We start from the raw sequence: 26,999 nt of genomic DNA, 5'->3' as shown, positions 1-26,999 counted from the left end.
CCAGGCCCGATCTGAAAAGAGAGAGTAGACAAGGCGGGAAGGTATTAAGAAGCAGAATAGGGGAAGATAAAGAGCGCACACTGGGATCCTTGTGGACCTCGCCGATCCTCTTCTCCAGCCTTCGCCTCCTCTCCCTCCAGACACGCACAACCTTGCGGCCGGATCCCCAGCCCTGCGCCCCCGCGCCGCCCCCGTCCCCTCCCACGCTGCCCGCTTCTCTTCCCCTCTGCCCCTCAAACCCTCCTCCAGGGTTCTGCGCTCCTCCCTCCGCCCTCCCTCTGCGGGGCCTGCCTCCTCCCTCCTCCTCTCCGGGAGGCATCACTTCGTCCGGACCGGGAGGAGGATGCTATCCCCTCGCCGGCGGTCATCTGAGCACAGCGCTAGGGCTGTCTCTGCACGCAGCCCTGCTGTGCGCCCTCGGTACTCTCCTCCGAGCGCCGCAGGGATGTTACCCATCCGACCTGCCCTCGCGCCCTGGCCTCGTCACCTGCTGCGCTGCGTCTTGCTTCTCGGGGGACTGCGTCTCGGCCACCCCGCGGACTCCGCTGCCGCCCTCCTGGGTAAGGCGCTGCCAACTTGGCCAACTTCGGGAGTCGGCCCGCCAGGGAGTCGGGCCTCTTGACTTTTCCCTCCTTTTTTTCTCCCATCTTTTCTGAAGAAGTGCGTGTGTGTGTGTGTGTGTGTGTGTGTGTGTGTGTGCGTGCGTGCGTGTGTGTGTGTGTGTGTGTGTGCGCGCGCGCGCGCGCGCGCGTGTGTGTGACTGGGTTTTTAAAATTCGTCTCCACTTTTCTGGGAGCAAGGGAGGAGATGGGAGGAGGAGCGCGCCTGGAGGTGGGGGAGGATCTGAGTGGAACCAGATGTGGCAGGCGGCGGGGGAGGGGAGCCAAGGCACCGCGGCCTGGGAGGGAGAGGGAGGGCTGGTGTCCCGGCCACTCGGACCCCCGGCGCCCGCCCCGCGCTGGTCTGGGTACCTTGATATACAACCAGAGAGCCAGAGGCGCATTGTTTCTTACTCTGTACGTGAGGGGTCAGTCTGTTCAGCGTCTGGCAGTGGGGTCTTTATGTTGTTTTCTTACTTGGTCTTTAAGGACAGCTTGTGGCAGAGGACTTATGCACCGTTCGATCGTAACCCTGTGGAACAGTTTTGTGCCAGGAGAACCGAATGCGCGTGCGTGTGTGGTGTGTGTGTGTGTGTGTGTGTGTGTGTTCGTTTCTCACTTTGTGTGGTCAATTCTGATCAAATTGGCACTTCTCCAGAGTGGACAGTCTTTGCTGTAAAAGAGTTTCTAAAGATACAAAACCACAACCCACAGAAGACCAACCACACAAGCCCCCCAAACTGCACCCTTCTCTTTTCTGTATGTTTTTTTGTTGTTGTTGTTGTTTTGTTGTTGCTGTTGTCGTCGTCGTTATTTTAGAACTATCTGAAATGTGAGGTCAGACAGGTCCCTCGACAAGAAGCTGAACACTCATAAACATTGATAGGGTAGATCTTGGGGGGCAGGGGCACTCAGAATTTTTAAAAATGTGCTGAGTGTTGCCTCCATATCCCCTTTTTATGTTTAATTGGGGGCTGGGTCAGCGGGGAAAGGGATGGGGCAGCAGCTGCAGCTTTGTGCTAGGACTAGAGGGCCCCCTGAAGAGTCTGAGGCCTTTGCGGTGGCCTGGTGTGCTGTGAGCATTTGCTGAGGGGAAAGGTAGGGTCAGGGTGACCCACAGTTACATAGGAGCCTCCTTTGCCCTTCTCTCCCACCTGGATCTGAAGCCTGCAGACACAGGAAGCAAGCCGGAGCCCCCTCACCTCCAGGGGTTCTTGCCAGAGCCTTGTCCCTCTGTCTAGGACCCGGGACAGCAGGATTCCAGGGAGGAGGGAAAGGACAGAGCCAATTCCAAGAGCCTTAGCTTGGATTTTAAAGCCAGGCCCTGGGAAAGAGCTGGGCCAGAGTGCTGACTTGGTCTTTTCCCCCAGGGAGCTTTTGATAGGGGGGTGGAGATGCCTGATGAGGGGCCCAGTCAGGGAGGAAAAGGAGGCTTACAGTATTCCTGTGCTTCCTGGTCTCTGCTTCTGTCCCTCCCTGCTCTCTCAGACTGACCTACACACAAAATGCCCATGTCTGGGCTGCTGTGTGGCCTGGATCACCCTCCCGAGCCCTGAAGAAGCCCAGCCTGGATTCACACAGCTGGGAGTGGGGGTGGGGGAGAGGGGCTCTTCACTAAACCAACTGAACAGGAGGGTAAAAACCACACAACGTCCCTGTCACCGAACAAACACAGCACTGACCGACCCTACCCTGCCATCTTCCTCATCTGGGAGGTCCCTCATCTGGGAGGCTGGGCTAGAACCTGATGGAAGGGGCAAGCCCTCTGCAAGTTTCACCACCATGGGGAACCTGTGGCTCTAGGTAGAAGTGCTTGTGGGAAGTAGGAGTTGAAAGGCACCCTAGGGGTGGGAAGTGGAGGGAGGGGGCAGGGCTGGCAGCTTCCTGATCACCAACAGGAAAGGAAGTCTAGTGGACTCTGGATGAGGAATGGCCGCTCTTCTTGGGAATCAGAGGTGATAGGACTGAAGGAATTCTTAACATAGGGTGTCAGAATTCATCTTTACTTCTTCTGTGACCCCCATAAAATATGCTTTTGCTGTGATTCTGGTATACTCTCCCTGTGTACAGCACTGAGCCAAGTGTTAAGAGTTAAGATGTGTCTCAGGGAAACCGGAAGTCTGTCAGGAGGATGACACAGGTTGAACCACTAGTGAGGGGTAAAGGCTCTGTGGGCAAGTGTCATCTCAGCCTGGAAGCAAGTGCTTAGCATCCAATTTCTCATTTAATTCTGATGATAACCCAAAGAAGTAGGTATTGCTGGACCCATTTTGCAGAGTACAAAACAGAGTCTTAAGAGGAGTCTGATGATTTATTTTGGGCACATCTAGAAAGTGAAGGCTGGGACCAAGGATGGTAAATGACCAGAAACAGGAGAGAATGTGGTCCAAGGAGGAGAGGCTCTCTGGAGGGAGCAGGGAGGGCCAGATGAGGGAGACCAGGTCAGAAAGGTGCCGCCGCCATTGAATATTTTGTGGAAGCTTCTTGGGTTTCTGGAGGAAACGGTGAAGGAATCTGGTCAGGTGTCTAGAAGGCCCCATGAAGATCCCACCTGCGGGCTGGCTCTGGAGCTCTGACGAGCTGGAGGTTTCTTTTTTTAAGATTTATATATTTATTATATGTAAGTACACTGTAGCTGTCTTCAGACACTCCAGAAGAGGGAGTCAGATCTCGTTACGGATGGTTGTGAGCCACCATGTGGTTGCTGGGATTTGAACTCCGGACCTTCGGAAGAGCAGTCGGGTGCTCTTACCCACTGAGCCATCTCACCAGCCCAGAGCTGGAGGTTTCTTACAAAATGAGCTATGGATTAGAACAGAGGGATCTGCTATTAGGTGGAACCGTGAAGGAAACTTGGGAAGTCCTCCTGTGGGGAAGGACTTCTGTCTAAAAGTCAGACAAAGATGGCTGGCATTCCCTCTGAGAGGTGTCGGGTTTTGTCTCTGCTACCAGAGCAATTGGACAAACCACTGCACGTTTCCCCAGCTCCTGACCAGGCAAAAAGCCCTGAACACCATCCTCCTCCATAAAACTCCACCTACCTGGCTCAAGCAAGCTGCCAGGGTCGTGGTGCTCCTCCGGGGTTGCTGTGTTTCGTACCAGGTTTCTCTTCTATTCTGAGTTTACCTGGGCAAGGTGATGGTTGCACACAGGGGAGCAGGAAGCTTAGATTTGGTCCCAATGTGCTCGCACCAGAGAAGTCCAAGGCCCACAGTTGGTGTGACCAAAAAGGCCTGCACTTCTTAGGGTCTTTGCATTTGTTGCCGGTTTAAGCATGGGGGTGGGGAAAGTGACAGCAGTAAAAGCCCTTGGTTCCTCAAATCTCCTAGCCCTGGGCAGATCTCATCTTAGCCCCTGGGAGTCAAATGTTAGAGCTGTTCTTGGTTTGTCAAGATCGCACCACTAGAAGGCGGTGAACAGGATTCCATTGCAGGTGAGGCCAGAACATCTAAACCTAGCAGCACCAAGCCAAAACAAAAGCACTGCAGAAAGCAGGACCATTGCCGGGGAGCCCTAAGCCTACGCTACCCTGGGTGTTCGCTAGCTTATCACTGCGACTCAGTTGTCTCATCTAAGCAACTTAAGGGGACAAGGGTTTAGTTTGGCACTCAGTTTAGAGACTTCAGCCCGAAGTCAGCTGGTTCCATTGCCCTACGTCTGTGAGGAGGCAGACGCTTAACCAAGGGTCATGGCGCAGAGAAAGGCAGCCAGGAAGACCGGGAGGCACCAAGGAAACGGTACACACTTCAAAGACAAGTTTCCAGCGACCTACTTCTTCCAACTAGGCTCTACTTCCTGGTTGCCCAATAATGCCATTAAGACCCCGTCATTATAGCGGTTCATCCATTATGATCTAATCAAAAGACTAACACTCCAAACAATGTACTGCCGACCAAACTTTTATACCCAAACAGAACACCCGCCCACATGTCCTCTTGGAAGGGACAGTGAAGAAGAGAGTGGCTGGGACAGCTCTCTGTTGTCAGCGATTGTGGGCACTTGGTTCTTGTACGTCTCCATGGGGCCGCGGAGGCAGAGACTAAGTTCCCTCTTCCTTGCCCTTGGGTCCTTGAGATGTTTCCCTCCAAGGAGGCATTGGCAAATAATTGCCGAATGCCTGAAGAAGCTGCAACCAGGCACCCCAGCTCGTGGAGGTAGGGATTTCATTCACATAGTCATTTGTTCGTTTGTTCATTCATTCATTCATTCATTCATTCATTCCTCATCTTTACTGACCCTGTACAGTAATGAGCTCAAGATGACTAAGACCTATTCTTCTTCTTCTTCTTCTTCTTCTTCTTCTTCTTCTTCTTCTTCTTCTTCTTCTTCTTCTTCTTCTTCTTCTTCTTCTTCTTTTTTTTTTTGGGGGGGGGTTTCAAGACAGGGTTTCTCTGTGTAGCCCTGGCTGTCCTGGAACTCACTGTGTAGACCAGGCTGGCCTCGAACTCAGAAATCCACCTGCCTCTGCCTCCCAAGTGCTGGGATTAAAGGCGTGCGCCACCACCGCCCGGCTGACTAAGACCTATTCTTCCAGGCTGCGCGGTGGTGACAGTCTCACATACATTTAATCCCAGCACTCCGGAGACAGAGGCAAATCCACTTTGAGTTCGAGGCTAGCCTAGTCTACAGAGTCCAGTTTCTCTGTCCTGAAAGACCAGACAGATGATAGATAGATAGATAGATAGATAGATAGATAGATAGATAGATAGATATTCTTCCTTTGAATCTAATTCCTTGCCCGGCACCTCCATGGGGGTCTCCCTGGACTTGGGGGGCTTCAGTATCACTGACAGGAAAAGTATCTTTTTAGCTCTTCACAAGATGAGGAGAGCCCCTTTCCCATGACTGAGTCCTATAAATCTGGGTGGGATGGGTCACTGGAGTAGTGACATGGCTCTTAGAAGTTGCCCTGAGCTCTGTAGATTCTAGTTACTCCTCAGTAGGCTAGAGGAGGGTTTGCACAATGATTATCTGTGGCCCAGGAAATGCTGGGGACAGCCTGCTCCAACCACCCAGGAAACAGACTGGACTGCTTCCTCCAGATGGCACACCATGGGCTGCAGTGGGAGCCCTAATTGTTGGTTCCTGTCTACATTTAGTCTCAGGGCCACTCTCCTCTCAGAGTACAGCTCCTCAGAGCTGCAAAGATGCTCTGGGGTTAAGAGGACCTGGTTTTGATTCCCATCACCCACATGGCAGCTCCCAACTGTCTGTAGCTCCAGTCCCAGGGAGACTACACCTCTCAGGGCACCGGGAATATACATGGTGCACAGACATTACATGGAAGGCAAACACCCAGACTCCTGAAAATTAGATTACATTCAAAAATAAAAGTCTAGGGCTGGTGAGATGGCTCAGTGGGTAAGAGCACCCAACTGCTCTTCCGAAGGTCAGGAGTTCAAATCCCAGCAACCACATGGTGGCTCACAACCATCCGTAACAAGATCTGACTTCCTCTTCTGGAGTGTCTGAAGACAGCTACAGTGTACTTACATATAATAAATAAATAAATCTTTAAAAAATAAAAATAAAAAAAAATAAAAGTCTAGACCCTCCACAGACTTGGCCCATGCTTTCTGATGACCTCTGCCTACTTCAGTTCCTCTGGCTGTGTATCACACCCTCCAGGAGACAGCTGTGAAACCTCAGCTCCTTTCCAGCACTCTGGCCCCACTCCTCCTCCTTCACCTTCCCAGCATGCTCTGCTCCACACTCCACTGCCAGGCCTTTGCTCACTGTACCTTCTACCAAGTAGGTCCTTCCTTCCCTTGGCCTAGCCGGCTCCTGAGTTTTCCTTTAAGACTCTAGTGTCTTCAGGATACCTAGGAAGGAAAACAACTGCCAGAACCTTAGAACTTGTTTCCTTTCTCCCTCAATCCTCTGGACTTATTCATGGGGAAGAATCCTTGAGACCAGAATTAATTGAAAGACTCTGCTCTCCTCTTTTGGCACATGAGAAAAAGAACAGTCCACCTTGTGGGGTGTTGCATGGGAGTCGCACACAAGTCAGATGATGGATGTCTGAGATACACATCCTATGCTCTTGGTATCCTAAGCTATTGCTGTTTTTATTACTAATAAGAAAGAAAACCCGTGAATATCAAGGGGCTTAAATATGATAAGGTAATCTTCAGCACCCTCGGGCCTGGGCTGGAGAGATGGCTTAGCATGGTTAAGGGCACTCACTGTTCCTTTTAGACCACCCAGGTGTGGTTCCCAGCACCCATGTCAGGTGGCTCACAATCATCTGTAGTAACAGTTTCCAGGGGCATCCAGTGTCCTTTTCAGGCCTCCATGGGCACCAGGCACACATGTGGTATCCATCCATACATGCAGGCAAACACTCATCCACATGAGATAAAAATAAATAAATCTACTTTAAGAAAGGAGAAATTTGTTTGTTTGTTTGTTTGTCTGTGGGTTTTGGCTTTTTGAGACAAGGTTCCTCTGTGTAGCCCTAACCTTCCTGGAACTCATTCTATAGAACAGGTTGGTCTCAAAAATCACAGATCCCCCTGCCTCTGCCTCTGCCTCTGCCTCTGCCTCTGCCTCTGCCTCTGCCTCTGCCTCTGCCTCTGCCTCTGCCTCTGCCTCTGCCTCTGCCTCTGCCTCTGCCTCTGCCTCTGCCTCTGCCTCTGCCTCTGCCTCTGCCTCTGCCTCTGCCTCTGCCTCTGCCTCTGCCTCTGCCTCTGCCTCTGCCTCTGCCTCTGCCTCTGCCTCTGCCTCTGCCTCTGCCTCTGCCTCTGCCTCTGCCTCTGCCTCTGCCGAGTGCAGGGTTTTAAGGCCGTGCACTTATTTGGCTCTACCTTACTTTTTGAGGCAAGGTCTCTTACCGAACCTGCAGCTCACCATTGGCTAGGCTTGCTGACCAGTGTCCCCACCCTGTCCGATCCTCCCAGCACTGGATGGCAGGTACACTACCACTCCACAGCCAGCTTTTTACATGGGCACTGGGCATCCAAACTCAGGACCCCATGCTTGGGCAACAAGCCCTTTACTCACTGAGCCATGTCCAAAGCCCCTGGACCCTTTGCTTTTGGTTCCACTAAAAGCCAATAAGCAACTCAAAGCCCAGTGACTTTCTAAAAGTAAATTTAAACCAAACTGGGAAGGGGCTTACCTGACCCTAGTGGCCCTGCCTCCCTCAGGCCTTTGTTTACCACACTCCCCTCTGCAGTATCTCACTTCCTTACTTAGGGAGCTGCCTTCTGGCCTGTGCTAAACCCAAGGCCGTCCCAGGAATACTGGGTGCTGCCCATAAAAGCCACCATACCTGCTTTCCTCAGTGCCCGTGGCACCAGCTTCCTGCAGGTCTGTCTCTCTCTGCTTAGCTCATACTTGAGCACTCGTGGCGCAGGCTGGACGCAGCGTCCAGCAAGGCTTCAGCAAGAAGCCGCCTGATTATTTACAGCTCCCATCCCCCCACCTCACCCCCAGCCTTTGTGTGGGTCTCTCCTACCTTTCTAGGCAGGGTGTTCTGTTTGGGGGAAGAGGGTCCTGGGAGTCTCTCCAAGGGCCTTGAGCATCTAAGCATATATACTTCTGCATCCAAGCTACCTCTCAGCTCCTCAGTCCTTGCACGGGTTCAGTGCCTATGACACGGTGGCATTTAGGAAATAGTTATTGAGTTGGAAACAATGAAAGCAAGCAGACAAGTGTTCCAAAGACAATAAGGGACGTTTTAGATGATGTCATGGTCATGAAAAACAGATGGCATCGGATTAAATGAACTGTAGAAAGTCCAACGGAGGAGGGTAGTCCCCAGAATTTAGAGCTTTAAGCTGTTGTAGAAATGTAATGTTGGAAACAGCACTTTGATAGAAAAATGAGCTTTATACTTTTGAATGTAGTTGAGACAACTGGATTTTACAATTAGAAAACTCTGGGAACCAGCAGTGCAGTGGTGGGGGACATGGTTAGTGTATGTGACACTCTGGATGCTGGGAGTGGAGATTTCAGTAGTGAAAGACAAGGTTAGCGTGTGAAAGGTCCTGGGTTCAACCCCCAGCTCTGCACCTCCCACCGGAAAAAGAAAAAGGGGATTTAATTTCAATTTGCAGCTAATTATTCCTGAAGAAAGTCAGATGATATATGCTGTCATGTAGAAGGTACAAAGATAACGAGAAATTTAATTGGGTCTTGGAGCTGGAGAGATGGCTCAGTGGCTAAGAGCATGTACTGACTGCTCTTGCAGAGGACCCAGGAAGAAAGCCATTGAGGAAGACAAACAATATGAATCTGTGGCTTGCACATGTACACATGTTCATACACACACGTGTGTGTACACACAAACATGCACACACCCAAAACAAACAGTCAGATGTTCACTAGTTTTATTTTATGTGAGATTTATAAAATACATTTCATTCAATGAAAAAAGAAAGTAGCTGGGCAGTGGTGGTGCACTCCCAACAGTCAGGTAGCAGAGGCAGGGGGATTTCTGTGAGTTTGGGGCCAGCCTGGTCTACATAAAGTTCCAATTCTAGGACAGCCAGGGAGGGCTACACAAAGAAACAGTGTCTCAAAAAACATGAAAAGAGAGGAGGAGGAGGAAGACAAAGAAGATGAAGAAGAAGACAAAGGAAGAGAAGGAAGAAGAAGAAGGAGGAGGAGAAGCAGGAGAAGGAGGAGGAGGAGGAGGAGGAGGAGGAGGAGAAGAAGAAGAAGAAGAAGAAGAAGAAGAAGAAGAAGAAGAAGAAGAAGAAGAAAAGAAGGAGGAGGAGGAGAAGAAGAAGAAGAAGAAGAAGAAGAAGAAGAAGAAGAAGAAGAAGAAGAAGAAGAAGAAAGAAGAAAGAAGAAGAAGAAGGAAGAAGAAGAAGAAGAAGAAAAAGGAAGAAGAAGAAGAAGAAGAAGAAGAAGAAGAAGAAAAGAAGGAGGAGGAGGAGGAGAAGAAGAAGAAGAAGAAGAAGAAGAAGAAGAAGAAGAAGAAAGAAGAAAGAAGAAGAAGAAGAAGGAAGAAGAAGAAGAAGAAGAAAAAGGAAGAAGAAGAAGAAGAAGAAGAAGAAGAAGAAAGAAGAAGAAGAAGAAGAAGAGAAAGAAAGAAAGAAAAGAAAAGAAAAGAAAAAAAGAAAAGAAAAAAGAAAAGAAAAGAAAAGGAGAAGAAAAGAAGGTATCACACTGCTTTGAGATCTCCAGTAGGAATAGACACTTTCATGGCAGCTAAAAGACACCTCTAAAATCCATAGAAAACCACAGATAAGTGTATTAAAGAGTAAGCACACAAACGTTTGGTTCTGTGTGAATGAATGAGTTCCAGTTTCATGCAGCAGCTTGCAAAGAAGAGGATCCAAAAGGCAGACTATTTCTCGGGTTGTGGCTACATGTGAAAATAGATAGTTTTGTCAACTTGACACAAACTAAAGTCATCTGAGAGGAAGGAGCCTCAGTTAGGATAGTGTCTCCATAGATCCAGTTGTAGACAAGCCCATAGAGCAGTGGGTCTCAACCCTCTGGGGCCACGGATAAGATATCCTGCATACTAGATGTTCACATTATGATTCATAACAGGCAAATTTACAGTTATGAAGTAGCGATGGGATAATGTTATGGTTGGGGGTCCCCACAACATGAGGAACTGTGTTAAAGGGCCACAGCACTAGGCAGGGTGAGGACCACTGCTTCAGGTCATTTTCTTAGTAAGTGATTGATGGGAGAGGTGGGGGTTATTTTTTAGTGTGTAGTTCATGAATTTTCCAGTTGTGTGTGTTGGGTTCTTTTTGTTCATTTGTTTTTATTGTTTCAGACAGGGTGTCTCCCTATGTAGCCTTGGCTGACCTGGAACTCAGGAACTCACAGAGATCTGCTTGCCTCTGCTTCCTGAGTGCTGAGGTTAAAGGTGTATGGTACCCCACCCAACTTTTACCCGTTGGGTTGGTTTGGTTTGAGGTCTCATCTCATTGTATAACCTGGCTGGCTTCACAGTCTCCATCCTCCTGCCTCTACCTTCTGAGCATTCAGATGAGAGGCATATGCTACCACACATAGCTCCCACTAATTTTTTTTTCATTTTCTCCTTGTGTTCATTTGTTCTTTCCTCCCTCCCTCCCCTCCCCCTTTCTTTCCAGACAGGATCTTGTTATAGAGACTGAATTCACCATGCAGCCTAAGGTGGCCTTGAATTCACAGTAATCCTTTACATCCCAGTCATGCAGGGTTTTGAGACTGGCTCCATGTAGCCCAGGCTGGCCCGAAAACCTGTTGTTGAAGATAACCCTCAATCTTCCAGTTACAGGCATGCACCCCCAATTCATGCAATGGTGGCGATTGATCCCAGGGCCTCATGTTAGACAAGCACTCTAACAACTGAATCACACCCCCAGCCCCCATCAATGGTCTTTGGGTGGGGGGGGAGATAAGGTTTGTTTGCCTTACACTTCCACATCACTGTTCATCATTGGAGAAAGTCAGAGCAGGAACTCCAGAACCTGGAGGCAGGAGCTGATGTGGAAACCATGGAGGGCTGCTGCTTACTGGCTTGCTTCCCCCATAAATGGTTTTCAAGACTGTTTTAAATTTAGCTGTCATGGTTCTCCAGCGTCCTTTACTCTGACCATGTTGCTTGGCTCCTCTGTTTGTCCTAGTGTTGCATTCCTGAGAGTTCTGGGTCAGCTGTCTTGTCTACATTACTACCCACTACTGGGTACATCTTAAACATTATCTTGGGGAAAGCTGCATGGATATGTGTCCTTCCAGTGTGTCACAAATGTGACAGTGTGTGTGTTCCCCTGTTTTGTGTGATACTGACTGATGCTCGGTCGCCACAGACTGCTCCATTCACCAGGCACCTTTTCCTTGGTGTATTTCGTAGATAATGTAAGGAATTTAAACAATGTTTGTTTGTTTATTAAAAGCAGAGAGAGATGCTTATAGCTGCAGTATTCATAAAAAACCCAACCTAGTCAGGCGGTGGTGGTGCACGCTTTTAATCCCAGTACTCAGGAGGCAGATCACTTCGAGTTCAAGGTCAACCTGGTCTACAGAGTGAATTTCACAACAACTGATACACAGAAAAACCCTGTCTCAAAACAAACAAACAAAAAGCCCAAACTATTAGCCTCCAGTGAAAACTCCCCAAGTAGCCCTCAACAATAGAATGGGTGGCTTGGGACTTCACAGTCAGGGATAGAGGGCAGCTTGCTGAAGTCCATCCCCTCCTTCCTCCATGTGGTATCTGAGGGTGGAACTCAGGTTACCGGTCTTGCCTTTTCCTGTGGAGCCGTCTCTGAAGCCCAAATTATGGTATAAAAAATGGTTTGACTTTTTTTTTTCCTCCACAAATATTTTAAAAGCCAGTACTCTCAGTGAAGAATGAAATAGAACCAAGATTCTAGAATGTGTGGTTTGTACTTGTATATTATGTGCATACCCAATAATCATATTGGGTATTTAGGGGAGATAAGATAGTAAAATGCCACCCAAATTTAACAGTTTCTCATACACTAAACTGAATTATATGTTATTTAGGAGCTGTGATTACCGTGGAAGGGTTTTTCCTTAAACACATCTGCATTTTAGGTCAAAGGGTGGCAGCTGCCATTCTGCCAGCTGTGCAGTCACGTTACCCAAGACCTCAGCAACACTTTTTTTATTTGGTTTATTTGTTTGCTTGTTTGTTTTTGTTTGAGATGGGTCTCACTATATAGCCCTGGCTGTCCTGGAACTCTTTATGTAGACCACGCTGGTCTTGAATTCAGAGATCCACCTATGAGGGTCTCCTGGGTACTGGAATTGAAGGCGTGTGCTACCACGTCCAGCTTACTTTTTTTTTTTTTCCTGGAAAGCATCTGTTTTCTTCACCTTTCCCCTTACACCATTGCCCACCCCTACCCCCCACTTTTGGGACCATGAGCTCAAGTTGGCCCCAGGCCAACAACCCTCCTGTCCCTGACTTGTTTGTTTGTTTGTTTGTTTGTTTTTGTTTTTTCAGTACAGGGTTTCTCAGTGTAGCCCTGGCTGTCCTGGAACTCACTCTGTAGACCAGGCTGGCCTCGAACTCAGAAATGTACCTGCTTCTGCCTCCAAAGTGCTGGGGTTAAAGGCGTGTGCCACCACTGCCTGGCCTGCCTCTGACTTTTAAGTGGCTGGGATTACAGATCTGGGCCATTACACCTACTTTGGCCTTATTGATACAGTTTGTAAAAAGCACTTTGGTCTCAAATTTGGTTCCTTCCCTAGGCCTTCTTCAGCAGCACAGCTTAACAACTTCAGGGCTGCAGTTAACCAACTTTGAACAAAACTACAAAATGACAGAAAAAAAAAAAATCTGTACCAATCACATACATGTTTCAGGCGTCATGAGGACATGGAGATCTGGTATATGACTGCCCAGCACCCAGTACATGCTGGACAGGTGTTTCGGCTCACTTGGAAGGCAGAGACAACTGGACCCCAGAGCAAGACGGCTAGTTAGATTAGCTGAATCAGTGAGCATTGAGTTCAAGTGAGAGACTGTCCCTCCACATATAAGGTAAAGAATGATCCAGAAAGACATCCACCTTTGGTCTACACATTCCTGTGCGTCACACACACACACACACACACACACACATCTGTACACACATATGCATGAATACACATGCACACCACACAGATGGAACAATACTTAAGTTGTTACTTTTATGGTTTATCATTGGGAAGGGTGCGAGTGTCAGGGTGGGCACATGGAGACTGGAGGACAACTCTGTGGAGTTGGTTCTTCCACCTTTATATGCCCTTTTTGAGAGCCTCAAAAGACCATCAAGGAGCCGATTCTAGTGCCATCACAAAGACAAGGGTCTTTATTCAAGCCTCAGCTCGGGCCACACTATCTTCACTGACCCAGCAGGACCGAGGGAGGGTGAAGTCCCGAGCCCAGTTTCAAGCAGGCATTTATAGAGACAAGCAAACCACGGAGGGGTTTCCAGCGATTAGGGGGCCATTATGGAACTTGTTGCCCTTTAAAATGATTGGCTGGTGCTGGGAGCCAAACCATGAACTTTCCTAAGTAAATACCTTTAGATACAACTGTAACTTCTGCTTTCCTCCTGATTGGTGGTTGTTAAGGAGTGACCTGGAGACCAGTGCTAGATGCAGGCTTGGTGGTTAACTCGAGTTCAGCCTTAGGTCCGGTTCTCTAAGATGGAGCCTGAACCCAAGATGGAGTTGGTCTGATCTCTCAGTATCCTGTTAACATTCAGAAACTTGCAAGGCACAAAAGAGGTAGCTCAGCAGGTAAGCTTGCAGAGGACCTGGGTTCGATTCTCACACCCACATGGTGGCTAACTGCCATTCCTAACTCCAGTTTCCAGAGACTCTGGTGCTCTCTTCTGACCTCTTCAAGCACCAGGAACAAACACATGTGCTATGCTGTCAAACTTACAAAAACAAAACGCTCATATGCCTGTGAGCTGCCTGGTGAGGTGCCGGGACTTGAACTCAAGTCCTCTGCAAGAGTAGCGTGACTCTCGACCTCTTAACTGCATCTCTGCCCTCCATTTAAAAAACATGTCAATAACCCTTTCAGTCTTCCGATTGTCAGCATCTGCATGGCTTCTATGTTCTGTGAGGAAAGGGTAGCAGGTTCTCTGATCCCACCGCCAGACCCAGGACAGTTTCTAACAGCACATAAGGGAAGGAGAGCAAAGCCGATTCATCCACACCTACATCCGTCAGGGCAGCTTCTCCACACACGGCTAATTACTTCAAAAATGTGGGTTTTTTACATTTATTCCTGTATTTGCATGGCTTCAAAGTCAGGTCATGAGGCTTTCACAGCAAACATCTGTACCCACTGAGCCTCCCCTGCTGCTCCCCGACACCGTTATTTTTAAGTTTAGATGCCAGGCGATGGTGCATGCCTTTGATCCCAGCACTTGGGAGGCAGAGGCAGGTGGATCTCTTCTGAGTTTGAGGCCAGCCTGGTCTACAGAACAAGTTCCAAGACAGCCAGGGCTACGTAGAGAAATCTTATCTTGGGGGAGAGAGAGAGAGAGAGAGAGAGAGAGAGAGAGAGAGAGAGAGAGAGAGAGAGAGAGAGAGAGAGAGAGAGAGAGAGAGAGAGAAAGCATTCCACGGTCCCCGCCCCTTCCAGAAGCCTCCTGTCTCTCCTTCTCCCTCCTCCTTTCCAGAGAGACCTGAGGGAGAGTCCAGAAGTTCAAAGGGACTGAACGACGGTTTCTAGGGCCCCAGAGTGCCTACTGGGAATGCAGGGAGAAGACTGCATCTGGACTGTGGGTTTATTTTTCTTTTAATTCTTCCGAAGAGTAAACATTTAAATCTGTGGCCTCTTTCCCCTTAGCCTTTCTTCTTATCCCAATTGCATCTGTGAAGCCTGTTTCCCAGGCTCCGTGTAGTAGGAACAGAAACAGATTCTTGCCTGAATATTAAGGCACAGTAATGGCTCCCTTGAGAGCTGTCCAGGTACATGACATCACTGTCCCCACTCCCCATAGGACAGGAGTCAGTACCTTATCCAAACCACGGCTCACAGCTCCAGGTAGCTGGCTCAGGGTCCAAGGATCTAAGCAGGGATTTGAACTTGGGTAGTCCAAATTCTAGAATGGTCCTCTCCTGTGGTGCCTTCCGGGAAAAGGTAGGGAAATGTCTCCTAACCTTGACCTGGTAGAAACCAGCAACTAGTAAGCATGGGCAAGGTTTTTTTGTTTTGTTTTGATTTTTGTTTGTTTGTTTGTTTTGAGACAGTGCTTCTCTGCATAGTTCTGGCTGTCCTGGAACTTGCACTGTAGACCAGGCTGTCCTCAAACTCACAGAGATCCACCTGCCTCTGCCTCTTAAGTGTTGGGATTAAAAGTGTGTACCACTACTGCCCAGTAAGCATGAAAACAATTTTAAGAAACGTTTTTGTTTCTGTGTTTATTTGTTTGTTTGTTTGTTTTAAAGATAGGGTCTTGCTAGATAGCCCAGGCTGCCCCATAAACTTGCACCCATTCTCTACCCCAGCCTTTCTAGTGCTGGGGCATTGGGTGTACGTTGCTACATCCTGCTGTTAAGATTCTTAAAATTCATAGGGAAGAAGATTCTAAACTCCCTGGACTTAGAGCCAGGCTGTGCTTTTAAAACCAAGCAAACCATCCTTGACATTGAATCAGGAACTTGACAGTGTGAAAAGCTCATTACAGGCCATGTCATGTTTTCTTAGTCATATTGTGCAGACTTTGAGACACGACTCATGAAAGGAATGTAATACATCAAAGAGAACGGGCACAGAGCACCGACCCCCTCCACTCCATCTCTGTCCACCTCTGCTTTTCTCTCTCTCTCCATAAGATAGGGAAATAGATCTGAAACAAGCATGGGTTTTAATGGTTTGTTTTGGGGGCACACAGTCTCTCCATGTACACAGGAATTCAGTGTCCACAGAGACCAGAGGAGGACTCTGGCTCTTCTGGCGTGGATTCACAGATGGTTGAGAGACTCCCTGCATGCCTGCTGGGAACTGAACTTGGGTCCTTTGCAAGAACAGTGGCCAATCTTAACCACTGAGCCATCTCTCCGACCCTCCATGTTTTTTTGTTTTTGTTGGTTTTTCTTTTTATTAAAAATGTAAAGACTTAGCCAGGCGTGGCAGTGCATGCCTCTAATCCCAGCACTCAGAAGGCAGAGGCAGGCTGATTTCTGAGTTCGAGGCCAGCCTGGTCTACAAAGTGAGTTCCAGGACAGCCAGGGCTATACAGAGAAACCCTGTCTTGAAAAACCAAAAAAAAAAAAAAAAAAAGTAAAGACTTATTCTTGTTTTATATGACTGTTTTTTAAATAACACCCCAAATCAAGGATAGAGTTTCTCAGCAGCCAGCACAGAGTTCAACACTGGCTAATTGGCCCCTGAGGAATTCTGGATCACAGGTGTGAACTAGCACAAGTGTGCTGTGGTGGGTATTAATAGAGACCAGGACACTAAAGAGTGCTTCATTATAGAAATACATAGATAGCATGTGGTCTACGAGAGAGAGAGAGAGAGAGAAAGAACGGGAGGGAGGGAGAGATTGGGGGAGGGGGGAGAGAGAGGAATGAAAGAAAGAGAGAGAGAGGAGAGGGGGAAAGGGGAGAGAAAGAAAGAGAGAACAAGAGGAAGAAAGAGAGTGGGGGAGGGGGAGAGAGAGAGAAAAGCTAGTGACCCCGAATACCCCCCAGATGTTCAGCTTCTCTCAGCTCCTGATTCCTGGCAGGCCTGCCAGCTCACTGGTGCCAGCCCTCAGAGAGAGGCTGGAAATTCATGTGTTCATGAGAAATCTCTCAAGTTTTAAATGTTGGTTCACTTTTCTCCCCACATGAAGTGAAGGCCAAACGCAGCTTGCCTGCAAGCTATCAGTTTAAAATACCTCAGGAGCAGTCTGAAGCTCAACTGAAGCCAGTCTTCCTGGTCTCTACCCTAAGCAAACTGGACAGGGTTGTGCCAGCCTGTCATCTAGCCCTTAGAAAGTTGGGGCAGGAGGATTGCTGGGATTTCAAGATTAGCCAGGGCTACATAGCAAGACCCTGTTTCAAACAAAAATGGTCACTAAATATATCAGTTTCATCATTCATCAAATAGAGATGATCACTTTACCTAGCTCTCAGGGTTGCTATGATAATTTACAAGTAAGTGTGGCAATTAATGATTCAGAATTCAGCAAGTGCATGATACACACTCACTCACACATCATGCTGTGTCTCTTTCCACAAATGCAGGCTGACCCTCCTTTTACCGGGACGATCCTGGTTTTTGTGTGTTGCACTGGTATAATTAGTAATTCTCAATTTCATTATCATCATTGAACATACGTTTTTCTGGGGACTACACAGAAGACTCAGTGGGTATGAGTGCTTGCAGCACAATTGTGAGGACCCAAGTTCAAATCCCCGGCACTCAAACTTGAAAAAAGTAATTCAGATGTGGCAGTACCCGGTACCTATTGTCCCTGGGAGTGGACAGAGCTGGTCACCAGCCTGGCTCCAGCTTCAGTGGGGGACTGTGTCTTAAGGGAGTAAGGTAAGACACTTCTCCTCAGCCTTTCACACCATGTACACACACACACACACACACACACACACACACACACACACACACACACACATACACTCATCACAAAAACAACAGTTAAATGGCTATACCCTAGTATTTTTACACAATTCAACCAGTTGGAGCTCTAACTGGGTAATGGTACACAAATACCTGTTAGAGCTGTAACAACCACCTGACCCATTAAAAAAAGGCCAAGATTCAAGCTGGGTGGTAGTGGTGGTGATGGGCACCTTTAATCACAACACTTGGGAGGCAGAGGCAGGCAGATCTCTGAGTTTAAAGCCAGCCAGGTTTACAAAGTGAGTTCAGGGCTACACAGAGAAACCCTGTCTTGGAAACCAAACGACCCGGATTCAGGACTGGAGAGATGGCTTAGAATTAGAGTTCAGTTCTCAGCACCCCTCTCAGGCAGCTTGCCCCTGACTAGGATTCTAGCTATGGGAGTATCTTAAACCTCTGGCCAATTTGGGCACCTACACACACACACACACACACACACACACACACACACACACACACAAATTTTAAAGGCCAAGAGTCACGTGTTTGGATTGGACCAGGACTTAACCTTGCCATGTGCTACTTTGATTGCCAGAGGATGATGATGAAATGTATTCTAAGCTCCCAGTTCACATCCAACTGACATTCACCAGAAGTTTCTGAGCAAGAACTCTGAGAGGCCAGGGACAGCACAAGCCCTCATGGGCCAAACAGCCAATGGAGGTCTGTGCAGGCAGCTGTGAAATCCTGCCATCGCGTTCAAGTGGTAATACTTGAAATACTCTTAACCCAGAAATTGAATGGAATGTTAATAATATCTCAGACCTTAATCTCTCAGTAACACGTCATTATGTTTCAGTATAATTAGATATTTCTTCAGACTCAGTATGTGTATCTAAATTTCTCTTTTAAAAAAAATGTTATTGGTGTGTGTGTGTGTGTGTGGTGTGCCTGTGTGCTTGTATGTTCATGTTTATGTGAGTACCCACAGAGGCCACAAGAGTGTGTCAGATCTCCTAGAGTGAGAGTTACAGGGGCTTGTGAGCCACCTGACATAGGTGCTAGGAACAGAACCCAAGCCCTCTGCAAAAAAGCAGGACTTGTTTTTTGGTCTTTTGAGACAGGGTTTCTCTGTGTAGCCCTGGCTGTCCTAGAACTTGTTTTGTAGACCAGGCTGGGCTCAAACTCCTAAGTGCTAGGATTAAAGGCCTGTATCACCAGTCCCGGTAGCAATTGCTCTTAACCACTGAGCCATCTCTCCAGAACCCCACCTCCCCTAAAATGTTTATTTAGAATTCCATGGCCACTGAAAACCTCGGGTTGGCCCAAAAGAGAACTTTATTCCCGTTGGTGCTATGGTAAGCAGCAGGAGGCTTCTCACATTCCTAATATTTTTTTTTCATAAAACAAGTCTTGGTTTTTATTACGTTAAAAAATTCTCATATTAATTTTATTTTCTGACTCTATGCTTGTGCTTCAACGTTTCTACAGTGATTTTTTCCACTCCTCAGTAAGGGATACTATTTCCGGGACTTTGAGTCAGCCTAGTTTTGCTAGAGTCTGTATTTTAAGAAAGCTAACCACGGTATGGCAAGTGAGAGCCTCCAAACACCGTCCCTGTAAGAGCAAAAATAATATTTCTAGTATTTCAGTCCTTGCTGTCCCCCACCCCCGAAGTCAAAATTAAATGTAAAGGAATGATGCTTTTCTGAAATGTGTGTGGATGTCTCCAAATATGTTCACTCAGCCATTCATCCCCAGCAGTTATGTGGGTGTCTAACCTGGCATAGAGGCCGGGACTCAGATGTAAGTGATTCTCTGAAATAATACGCTCATAGTTCCCTCCCACACACTGATGGCTCCCAGGAGCCTTGGAGACCTGCCTTCATAGAGTACTGGCGGTTGTTGGGGGCAGATCCTCGCAAGGTTGCCGAGGGCAGCGCTTTGGCGTGGATGTGTTTCACCCACGCGTGTCCTGGTCTGAATTCCAATTTTGGCCCGGGGCAGTGGGGTTGGACTGTGCTGGCCTAGAAAATCATTTCCTGCCGTTGTCGTCGTCACAGTATCCGTGGTTGTGCAAGTGCCCTCATCGGGAAGGAAGTGGCTGATGGGCTGTTTGTTTTGGCTGGGGGCTCGCAGACGGCCTCTGGGGAGAGGGCCGGGTGAGCTGGGCACAGATCTCAGGGCGCCCCGGACAGGGACCTGAGCCAGGCCCTTGCGGGTGTGGTGGGCTCTTGGGATGGTTGGGGATGCGGGTCTGGGTCTTTAGTGAAGGAGCTGACCCGAGAGTAGCAAAGAGAGTCTCTGGGGCCGCTTCACTGCTTTTGTGGACTCTAGGTGGCTCTAGGCTTTGTCATGGAAGATGAAGCCTGGGAAGGGACAGGCTGAAAAGGCATTGGTGATGCTTGGTCATGAGAAGACAAACGCCATCAGGGTGGGCCGAATGAGCTCCAGCCTCCCCCTCCCTCCCCACCCCACCCCCGTTTTGTTTGTGTTTGCCTTTTAGAGGTGTTCGTTTGTGTGTTTGTGTGTTTGTTTGTTTGTTTGTTTGTTTGTTTTAATAAAAGTGTGTGTGTGTGTACACGCATGCACGCACGCGCGCGCACGCATGTATGTAGGTACCCTAGGAGATCAGAAGAGAATATCTATCAGATCCCGTGGCTCTGGAGTTACAGGCTGTTTAAGCTGCCTTACAAGGTCACTGGCAAGTGAATTCTGATCCTACGGAAGAGCAATGAGTGCTCTTAAGCACTGATCCAGCCTTTGTGTATGTTTTAGAACAGGGTCTTACTCTGTGGCCCCAGCTGGCCTCTTAAGTACCAGTCATCCTGCCTCAAGCCTGCTGAGTGCTGAGACTGCAGACATCTGCCACGATGCCTGGCTAAGATCCAGTCGTCTCAACAGCCAGGGAGAGAGCCAGGGTGGTGAAGGTTTGTGTTCCCAGAAAACCCCAGGGTTCAAGTCCCACCAAGACCCTTTTCCTGGGCCAGGACTTCAGATCCACCGGATACTAGGCTTCCCACAGTCTCCAGCAAGGTCTCTTGCATTTAACAGGGAGACGAGAATCTCACCCCTACACTCATTCCCGTCAGGCATCGGATAACACACTTGCCAGCCCACATGTTAAACCAGAAGGAAGGACATGTCTGGAAAAGAAGGAGAGAGGAATCCATCCCATAGTGACTGTACAGCAAAGGGCAGAGCAGCCTGTGCTTCGGGCAAAGGGTTAGGCAAAAGCACTTGAAGCAATGGGTGGCCCACAGTTTGGACAGGCAGGAACTGATAGCTGCTGAGCAGGAGGAAGGGGAGGAGAGAGGGAGACCCACCTCAGGGTTTTGGTAGGGTGAAGTTGGGTAGGACTGTGTGTCTCGAGGGGAGGGATGGCTCCACCCCCTTGCCCAGAGTCCCTGTGTCTACAACTATATGGGCACAGTCTAGCAGAGGGAATGTAGGGTGAACTGCTGGGTCTCCGGGGCTGACCCCTTAGCAAAGTGGAGCTGGCAGCTTCTGCTGACTCAAGGACATTTCCAGGCTTGACCTTAAGGCCAATTGAAAACAGCTGCTTCTCTTGGCTGGCAGCCCCTGGGCCAGGCTCTGGCTCTCCCTGGAATGACAGCCTCACCTCTCCCTCTATGTGACCTGGGGAGGGGACTAATAAGAGGGATGCTGAAGGGCTGAAGGCCACACTGCAATCTTTAGGTCAGATCTCCCCCCCACCCCCTAAAGTCACCAGCTCTCCAAGAGCTAAGCCAGATGGTGGCCGGGCCCCCAGTTTCAGATTCCAGTGTCTGGCCTTTGGGCCTGTGGTTCCCCAGCTTGGAACACCCTCCTGTCCTCGCCTCTGCTCCAGCGAGCCTTCAGGATTTCGTAGCACATGCCTTTCGTTCAACAGCGATTTCCTGAGTCTGCTGCTGCATGTTAGGCACCATGCTCAAATTAGCTCCTCAACTGCTTCCTTCAGCAGCAATGTCTTCAGCTTGTCATAGAGAGCAGCCAGTTAGCTAAGGGCTCTCACCTCTGGCCCGGTCTGCTCTGGAGGAATATGGTAAGCTTCAGGGGCATCGAGGAGGTTTCTGAGGAGAAATAAAACCTGCCTTTCCACATGGCTTTAAAACCCATTCTCTGTCTGCATGGGAATAAGTTTCCATGGTGATAGCCCGGACATCTGAGATGTGGAAAGGGTGGACCACCGCTTTGGCAGTACCAGAGAGATTCCTGCTATACTCTGGTGACCTGGAAAGCCTCTTTCCATCCAACACCTTCCTTCCAACCATGCAGCCTAAATTTGGGCTGACTGGTTTGCACGTGTTGATGTGTGGCTTGTAACTCTTGCAGGGATTGCTTCAGGATGTTCATCTCTTCTGCTTCTTTGTAAACAGCTCAAGGGCAGAGGCCCTGTCATCTCATCCACGTTTAATCCCCCTGCAGTACCTAGGAAAGGACATCAGTCGTACAGGGTTGTCATCAGCATGGGGTGAGAGGGCTGGCAGGTGGGGGGAGCAGCCAGAAGGGTGGTCAGGAGAATGCAAGGCAGGGTCCAGCCTCCTCCAAAAGGATCACCATGGCACTGCAGACCCAAGGAACAGGTCTAGCAAAGGCAAAGGGATCGTGGGGCCTCAGCGTCCTGAGGAGGAAAGTGCTGAAGTGGGCTCTGGTCCCAAGGATCCCTGCAGTTACCAGAAAAACAGGAGCATAAAGCAGTCAGGCTCAACACAGATTGTGGGTGTGGCTCAGTGACAGAGCACTTGCTCAGCGTAAACCCCTGGGTTTAAGTCCCCAACACAGCAAAAAAAAAAAAAAAAAAAAAAAAAAGGCAGGGGAGCAGACATGATCCTGGGTGATTTTCAGCATGAAGGGCAGAGTCTGGGAGAGCCACTGAGGCTACGGGTGGAGACTGGATGCCCAGAGTTCCCAGGAGGCGCTTCTCCTTCCAGTAGTCAGCTATTTCCTTTTAGATCACTCCTTGAGAATAGGGTACTCTATCCTGAAGGATACTGTTGGCAACCTCCACCTAGAAATCTCTCCAGAAAGAAAACTTACTTTATTCCAAGAGCACGCACTGACTGATTGGCCTGGTCTAAGTTGTGAGAGTGGCCAGGGGCTTGGAGTACTGTCAGCGGTCAAAAGTGAGCCTTGGGTCCACCCACAGAGTGGTGGGTGGCTTCTTATTTATATAGAAAGAGGAGGGGTGTCAGGGGGAAAGAGGAGAGAGAAGAAAGGGGATGTTTGCTGGGCAAACAAAAACAAAGGACCAGAGACTATAGCCGGCAGCTCATTGAAGCTAAGAACTGCCATCTCAGTTCAGCACACTGTGATGAGGACTGGGACCTGTCGCTGGGGCCTCAAGGCCTGGTACCAGGCCTGGCATCTGTGAAATTTCTTCCTCCTCCCTGGCCCTGTTTTTGTTTTTTAAACCAGGTCTCATGTATCTTAGGCTGTCCTCCAACTTGCTATGTAGTTGAAGAAGACCTCCTCCTGCCTTCAGCTGGGATCATAGGTGTGCGCCTCCACGTGGATGGTATGCTTGTATGATTCAAATATGTGAGCACTGGGTGCCGTGTGTGTGTGTGTGTGTGTGTGTGTGTGTGTGTGTGTGTGTGTGTGTGTGTGTGTGTTGCTGGCAAGTGAACACTGGGTTGTGTACTCGTTAAGCCACTTATAATACAGTTACATCCCCGATCCTGAAATTCCTCACAAACATTTGTTAAATGGATGCATGACTCACATCCAGCCAAGGCCCGGTGCCCAGGTCACTGAGGCACTTCATTTACTTCTGCATTCATTAGTCCCTACGCAGCTGCTACGTGACAGCTAGCGCTGTCCCAGGCATGAGCTGGTTATCAGCAAGAATACAAGTAGTCACTCTGCACTGGGCAGGACCATCTGAGATCCTAGTAAGAGTAGGAGGCTGAAGTCTGGGGACGGGCATTTTCACACTCGACTCTGGCAGCCTGTACCCCCAAGCGTGTGGGTGTACTTGGGTATGAATGAGGCTGGAGGGGCCCTTTGGGGACATAAGGCCTCTGCACCTTGAGTCCCCTCTTGCCTGATCCATAGGAGCTTGATGAGGACACGGATTCAAAGGAATGGGAGCAGCTCTCAGCAAGTCTGCATAGTCTTCCCTCCCTGATTGGCAGTTTCTGCTCCACCAAGGCTGTGTTCATACTCTCTCCGAGAGCCCTTGACTTGGGTGAGTCTCGGAGAGCCTCCTCCAGGAACTCTCTCTGCCTTGTTCTTTGCTCTTTAGCTCTCCCAGGCCTTTGTTCCTCATCTACGACCTGTTCTCAGTCACTAACACAGTAGCTCATGACCTGCATTCCTGCCCTCTGCCTCCAGATCCCGAGAGTCCTCAGAGCTCTGCCCTGAGCTGCCTTTCTGATCCCGAGAAGGCAACAGATTCCTCTCAGACACACAGCCAGACACTTGGAATTTAAGGGCTTGTTTATTCGAAGTCGTTGTCTTTAACTGGATTACAAATCCCAAGAGAGCAAAGGCGGTGGTGGGAGCTGGGAATTTCCCTGGGGTCCATCTTGCCTGAATATCCTGTGTACTGTAGCAAGGGCTCCAAGAAGTGAGATGGATCTGAACCCAGGACTAGGGTGGTCATAGGAGGCCTGCAACCTTGTCTCACGGGATAGGAGGGAACCCAGGTCTTGAAGGGCGCTGTGGTTGGGCATCCCAGCTCCTTCTCTGGGTTTCAGTTTTCTCTATTATCAAGTGAAAGGGGCTTGGAGTGGTCTTTGCTAACCAGTATGGACTCTTCTGATTCTTCCATTGGGCGTAAATTATCACAATTTAAGTCTGACTGGGATTAGGCTGGTAGACATGTGGACGTCTGGCTGGGAACGAGAGAAAGATACTGTTCCTCTGGGAGCCCACACCAGCCAGAAGTTTTGAGACTCACTGTCTCGTCCTATCTCCGAAAATCATGTATAAAAGCAAGCCATGTTTTCTCACTTTTTCAGTCCCAGCTATGGTCACTTTCATTTGCTGCTGCTGTCTTCCCTGGAGTGGAGTGGAATTTTAGAGAAGAAAATAGCCAATTTGGGGGTGTGATGATGGTTTAGTGGGTAGGAGTGTTTTCTGTGTAAACTCGAGGACGTGAGTTTAATCTCTTGTGTCCATGGATTAAAAGGAAAAAAAAAAAGAAAGTCAGCTCTCTCTCTCTCTCTCTCTCTCTCTCTCTCTCTCTCTGTGTGTGTGTGTGTGTGTGTGTGTGTGTGCGAGCGCGTGTGCGCGTGCACACACACTCAAGTGCTCATCATAACCCCAGTGCTATGTGGGGCAGAGATAAGAGAATTCTCCAGACTTGTTGGTTCCCAGCCTAGCTGGTTCAGTGAGATTTGTCTCAAGGAGCAGAGACCAATAACGAGGCACACTGGCCTCCAGACATGGCATATGGACTCCATGTACCTACATGCGTGGCATGTGTACACATCATAGCACGTTCACACACAGGTACTTGCACTCATACATGGGTATTCAACCTTAAAGGAAGATTAGGCACGTCTGGAACAAATCCTGGGCCCGGTTGTATTTCACTACTCCAGCAACAGAGGGTGATTTGAAGGTGTGTTCATCACAAAATATCACAGTTAGGAGGGTTATAAACAAGAGGAATTTATGTGATCCTGGATTTGGAGGCCAAGAAGCTAAAGATTGAGGAGTGAAGAGTTTTGGTGTCTGGTAGTGTCTAATTCCTCCCACACTATTACCTCATAGGTTGGAAGGGTGGGAGACTCACTTAGCTCTGGTTGGCTTTGAACATCATTAAGTAGTGCCAAAGATGACCTTGAACTGACACCCCTCCTCTCACCCCCTGATTGCAGTGGTGGGATTACAGGCATGCACCCACCGTGCCTGGTTTGTGTGGTGCTGGGAATTGAACCCAGGACTTAGTGCGAGCTAGGCAAGCACTCTACCAACAGAGCCACACCCACAGCCCAACCCTTGGGAGTCTTTTATAAGGGCATGAATCCTATTAATTAATGTTATGACTCTAATAACTTCAGCACTTCCCAGAGGCCCACACCCTAACATCATCACCTCCAGGGTTAAGATTTCAAAATAGATGTTTGGAGAGGGACGTAAATACGCAGACTGTAGGAGAAAGGAAGAATCAGATTAAGTGTAGAGGGCCCAGTATAGGAAGTTTAACTGTGGCAGCTGCCTATACTTTGGGACGCTCCTGTGCATCTTGCCAGAAAACACTCTCTCCCACCTCACACAAAGAGACACGCCTTCTGTGCTGTCAGGATAAAGGAACAGGGCTCTACCAGACCGCCCACCAGGCTATTCTGGCAGGAGCTTGTGGCACGATGTAGTAGGAAAACCAATTTAGCAGCTTGGACGGGGAGCAGAACGGCAGGCCGATTGGTGGTATTAGATATGAGATTTATTCATGTATTATACACACACTTGTTACCCAGCATCTCCTAAGCACTGCTAAGTGTCAGGGCCATGTGAGCTGGAGCCACAGTGGTGGAGAAGCCATCAGGAGCTTAGAAGCAAGAGAGGAAACAAGAAATAGAACAAGGGGGAATAATAAATTCTGGTTCTAGAAATGGCAGGCTAACTTGTTGAAGTCTAACTATGACCAAGAATGCTTAGAGAATAAGAATAAAATACAACATATGGTGGTCTGAGGGCACTGGAGAACAACTAAAACCAGACAGATGTAGAGAGGGGAAAATATGAGAAAGACAAAAGGAAGGTGGGTAAGATAGGTGACTTAGCTGGCAAAGATGCCTGCCACCAAGCCTGGTGATCTGAGTTCAATTCCTAGATCCAAAGAGTGGAAGGAGCACACACACACACACACACACACACACCAACACAGTGTGTGTGTGTATGTGATGTTTTTGTTTTTTTTGTTTTTTTTGTTTTTTTTTTTTTTTTGAGACAGGGTTTCTCTGTATAGCCCTGGCTGTCCTGGCTGGAATTCACTTTGTAGACCAGGCTGGTCTCGAACTCAGAAATCTGCCTGCCTCTGCCTCCCAAGTGCTGGGATTAAAGGCGTATGCCACCACGCCCAGCTTGTGTGTGTGAATTTTAAAGTGTAATAAAAAATTGAATAAAAAGAAAGTATATTCTTAAGAAAGAAAGAAAATTAGATGAGTGGCGTGTTGAGCAACCCTGAGCACACTGCCCAGCTTGAGGGTCTAATCGGGGCTGCAGAAGTGGAGATATGAGTTTAGAGTTCCAGAAAGGCTACAGATCAACAGGGAACGTTCTAGAAAGGAAGCCATCATAGAATTGCTTTCCACAGAGCTCTTCAAAGCCTCAGTGGTCCCTAAGTTGTGCATATGCAGGCAAAGGCTCCAGGTCCCCAAGTCCAGTCAGCAGCAGCAGCAGCTGGAAGGAGAAGTTTAGGTTATTTCCTGGACAGAGTTCAAAACAAA

General features: G+C 48.7%; 1 protein-coding gene across 2 annotated transcripts in view; it reads left to right on the top strand.

Moving 5' to 3' along the window:
- The first annotated feature begins 335 nt into the window (after window positions 1-335).
- The window catches only part of Mrc2 (mannose receptor C-type 2), a 58,704-nt gene continuing 32,040 nt past the window's right edge, over window positions 336-26,999 (top strand). For both annotated transcript variants that reach the window (XM_029484156.2, XM_021177266.2), the window contains exon 1: window positions 336-560. In XM_029484156.2, the coding sequence (XP_029340016.1) occupies window positions 344-560 (217 nt within the window). In that variant the 5' untranslated portion in view covers window positions 336-343. The remainder of the gene's footprint in view (window positions 561-26,999) is intronic.

Source organism: Mus caroli, unplaced genomic scaffold (assembly GCF_978045245.1).
Source record: "Mus caroli unplaced genomic scaffold, Mus_caroli_1 scaffold_13, whole genome shotgun sequence".
Classification (NCBI taxonomy): domain Eukaryota; kingdom Metazoa; phylum Chordata; class Mammalia; order Rodentia; family Muridae; genus Mus; species Mus caroli.
Note: the sequence above shows the minus strand (reverse complement) of the source record. Positions and strands in the feature narration are given on the sequence as shown.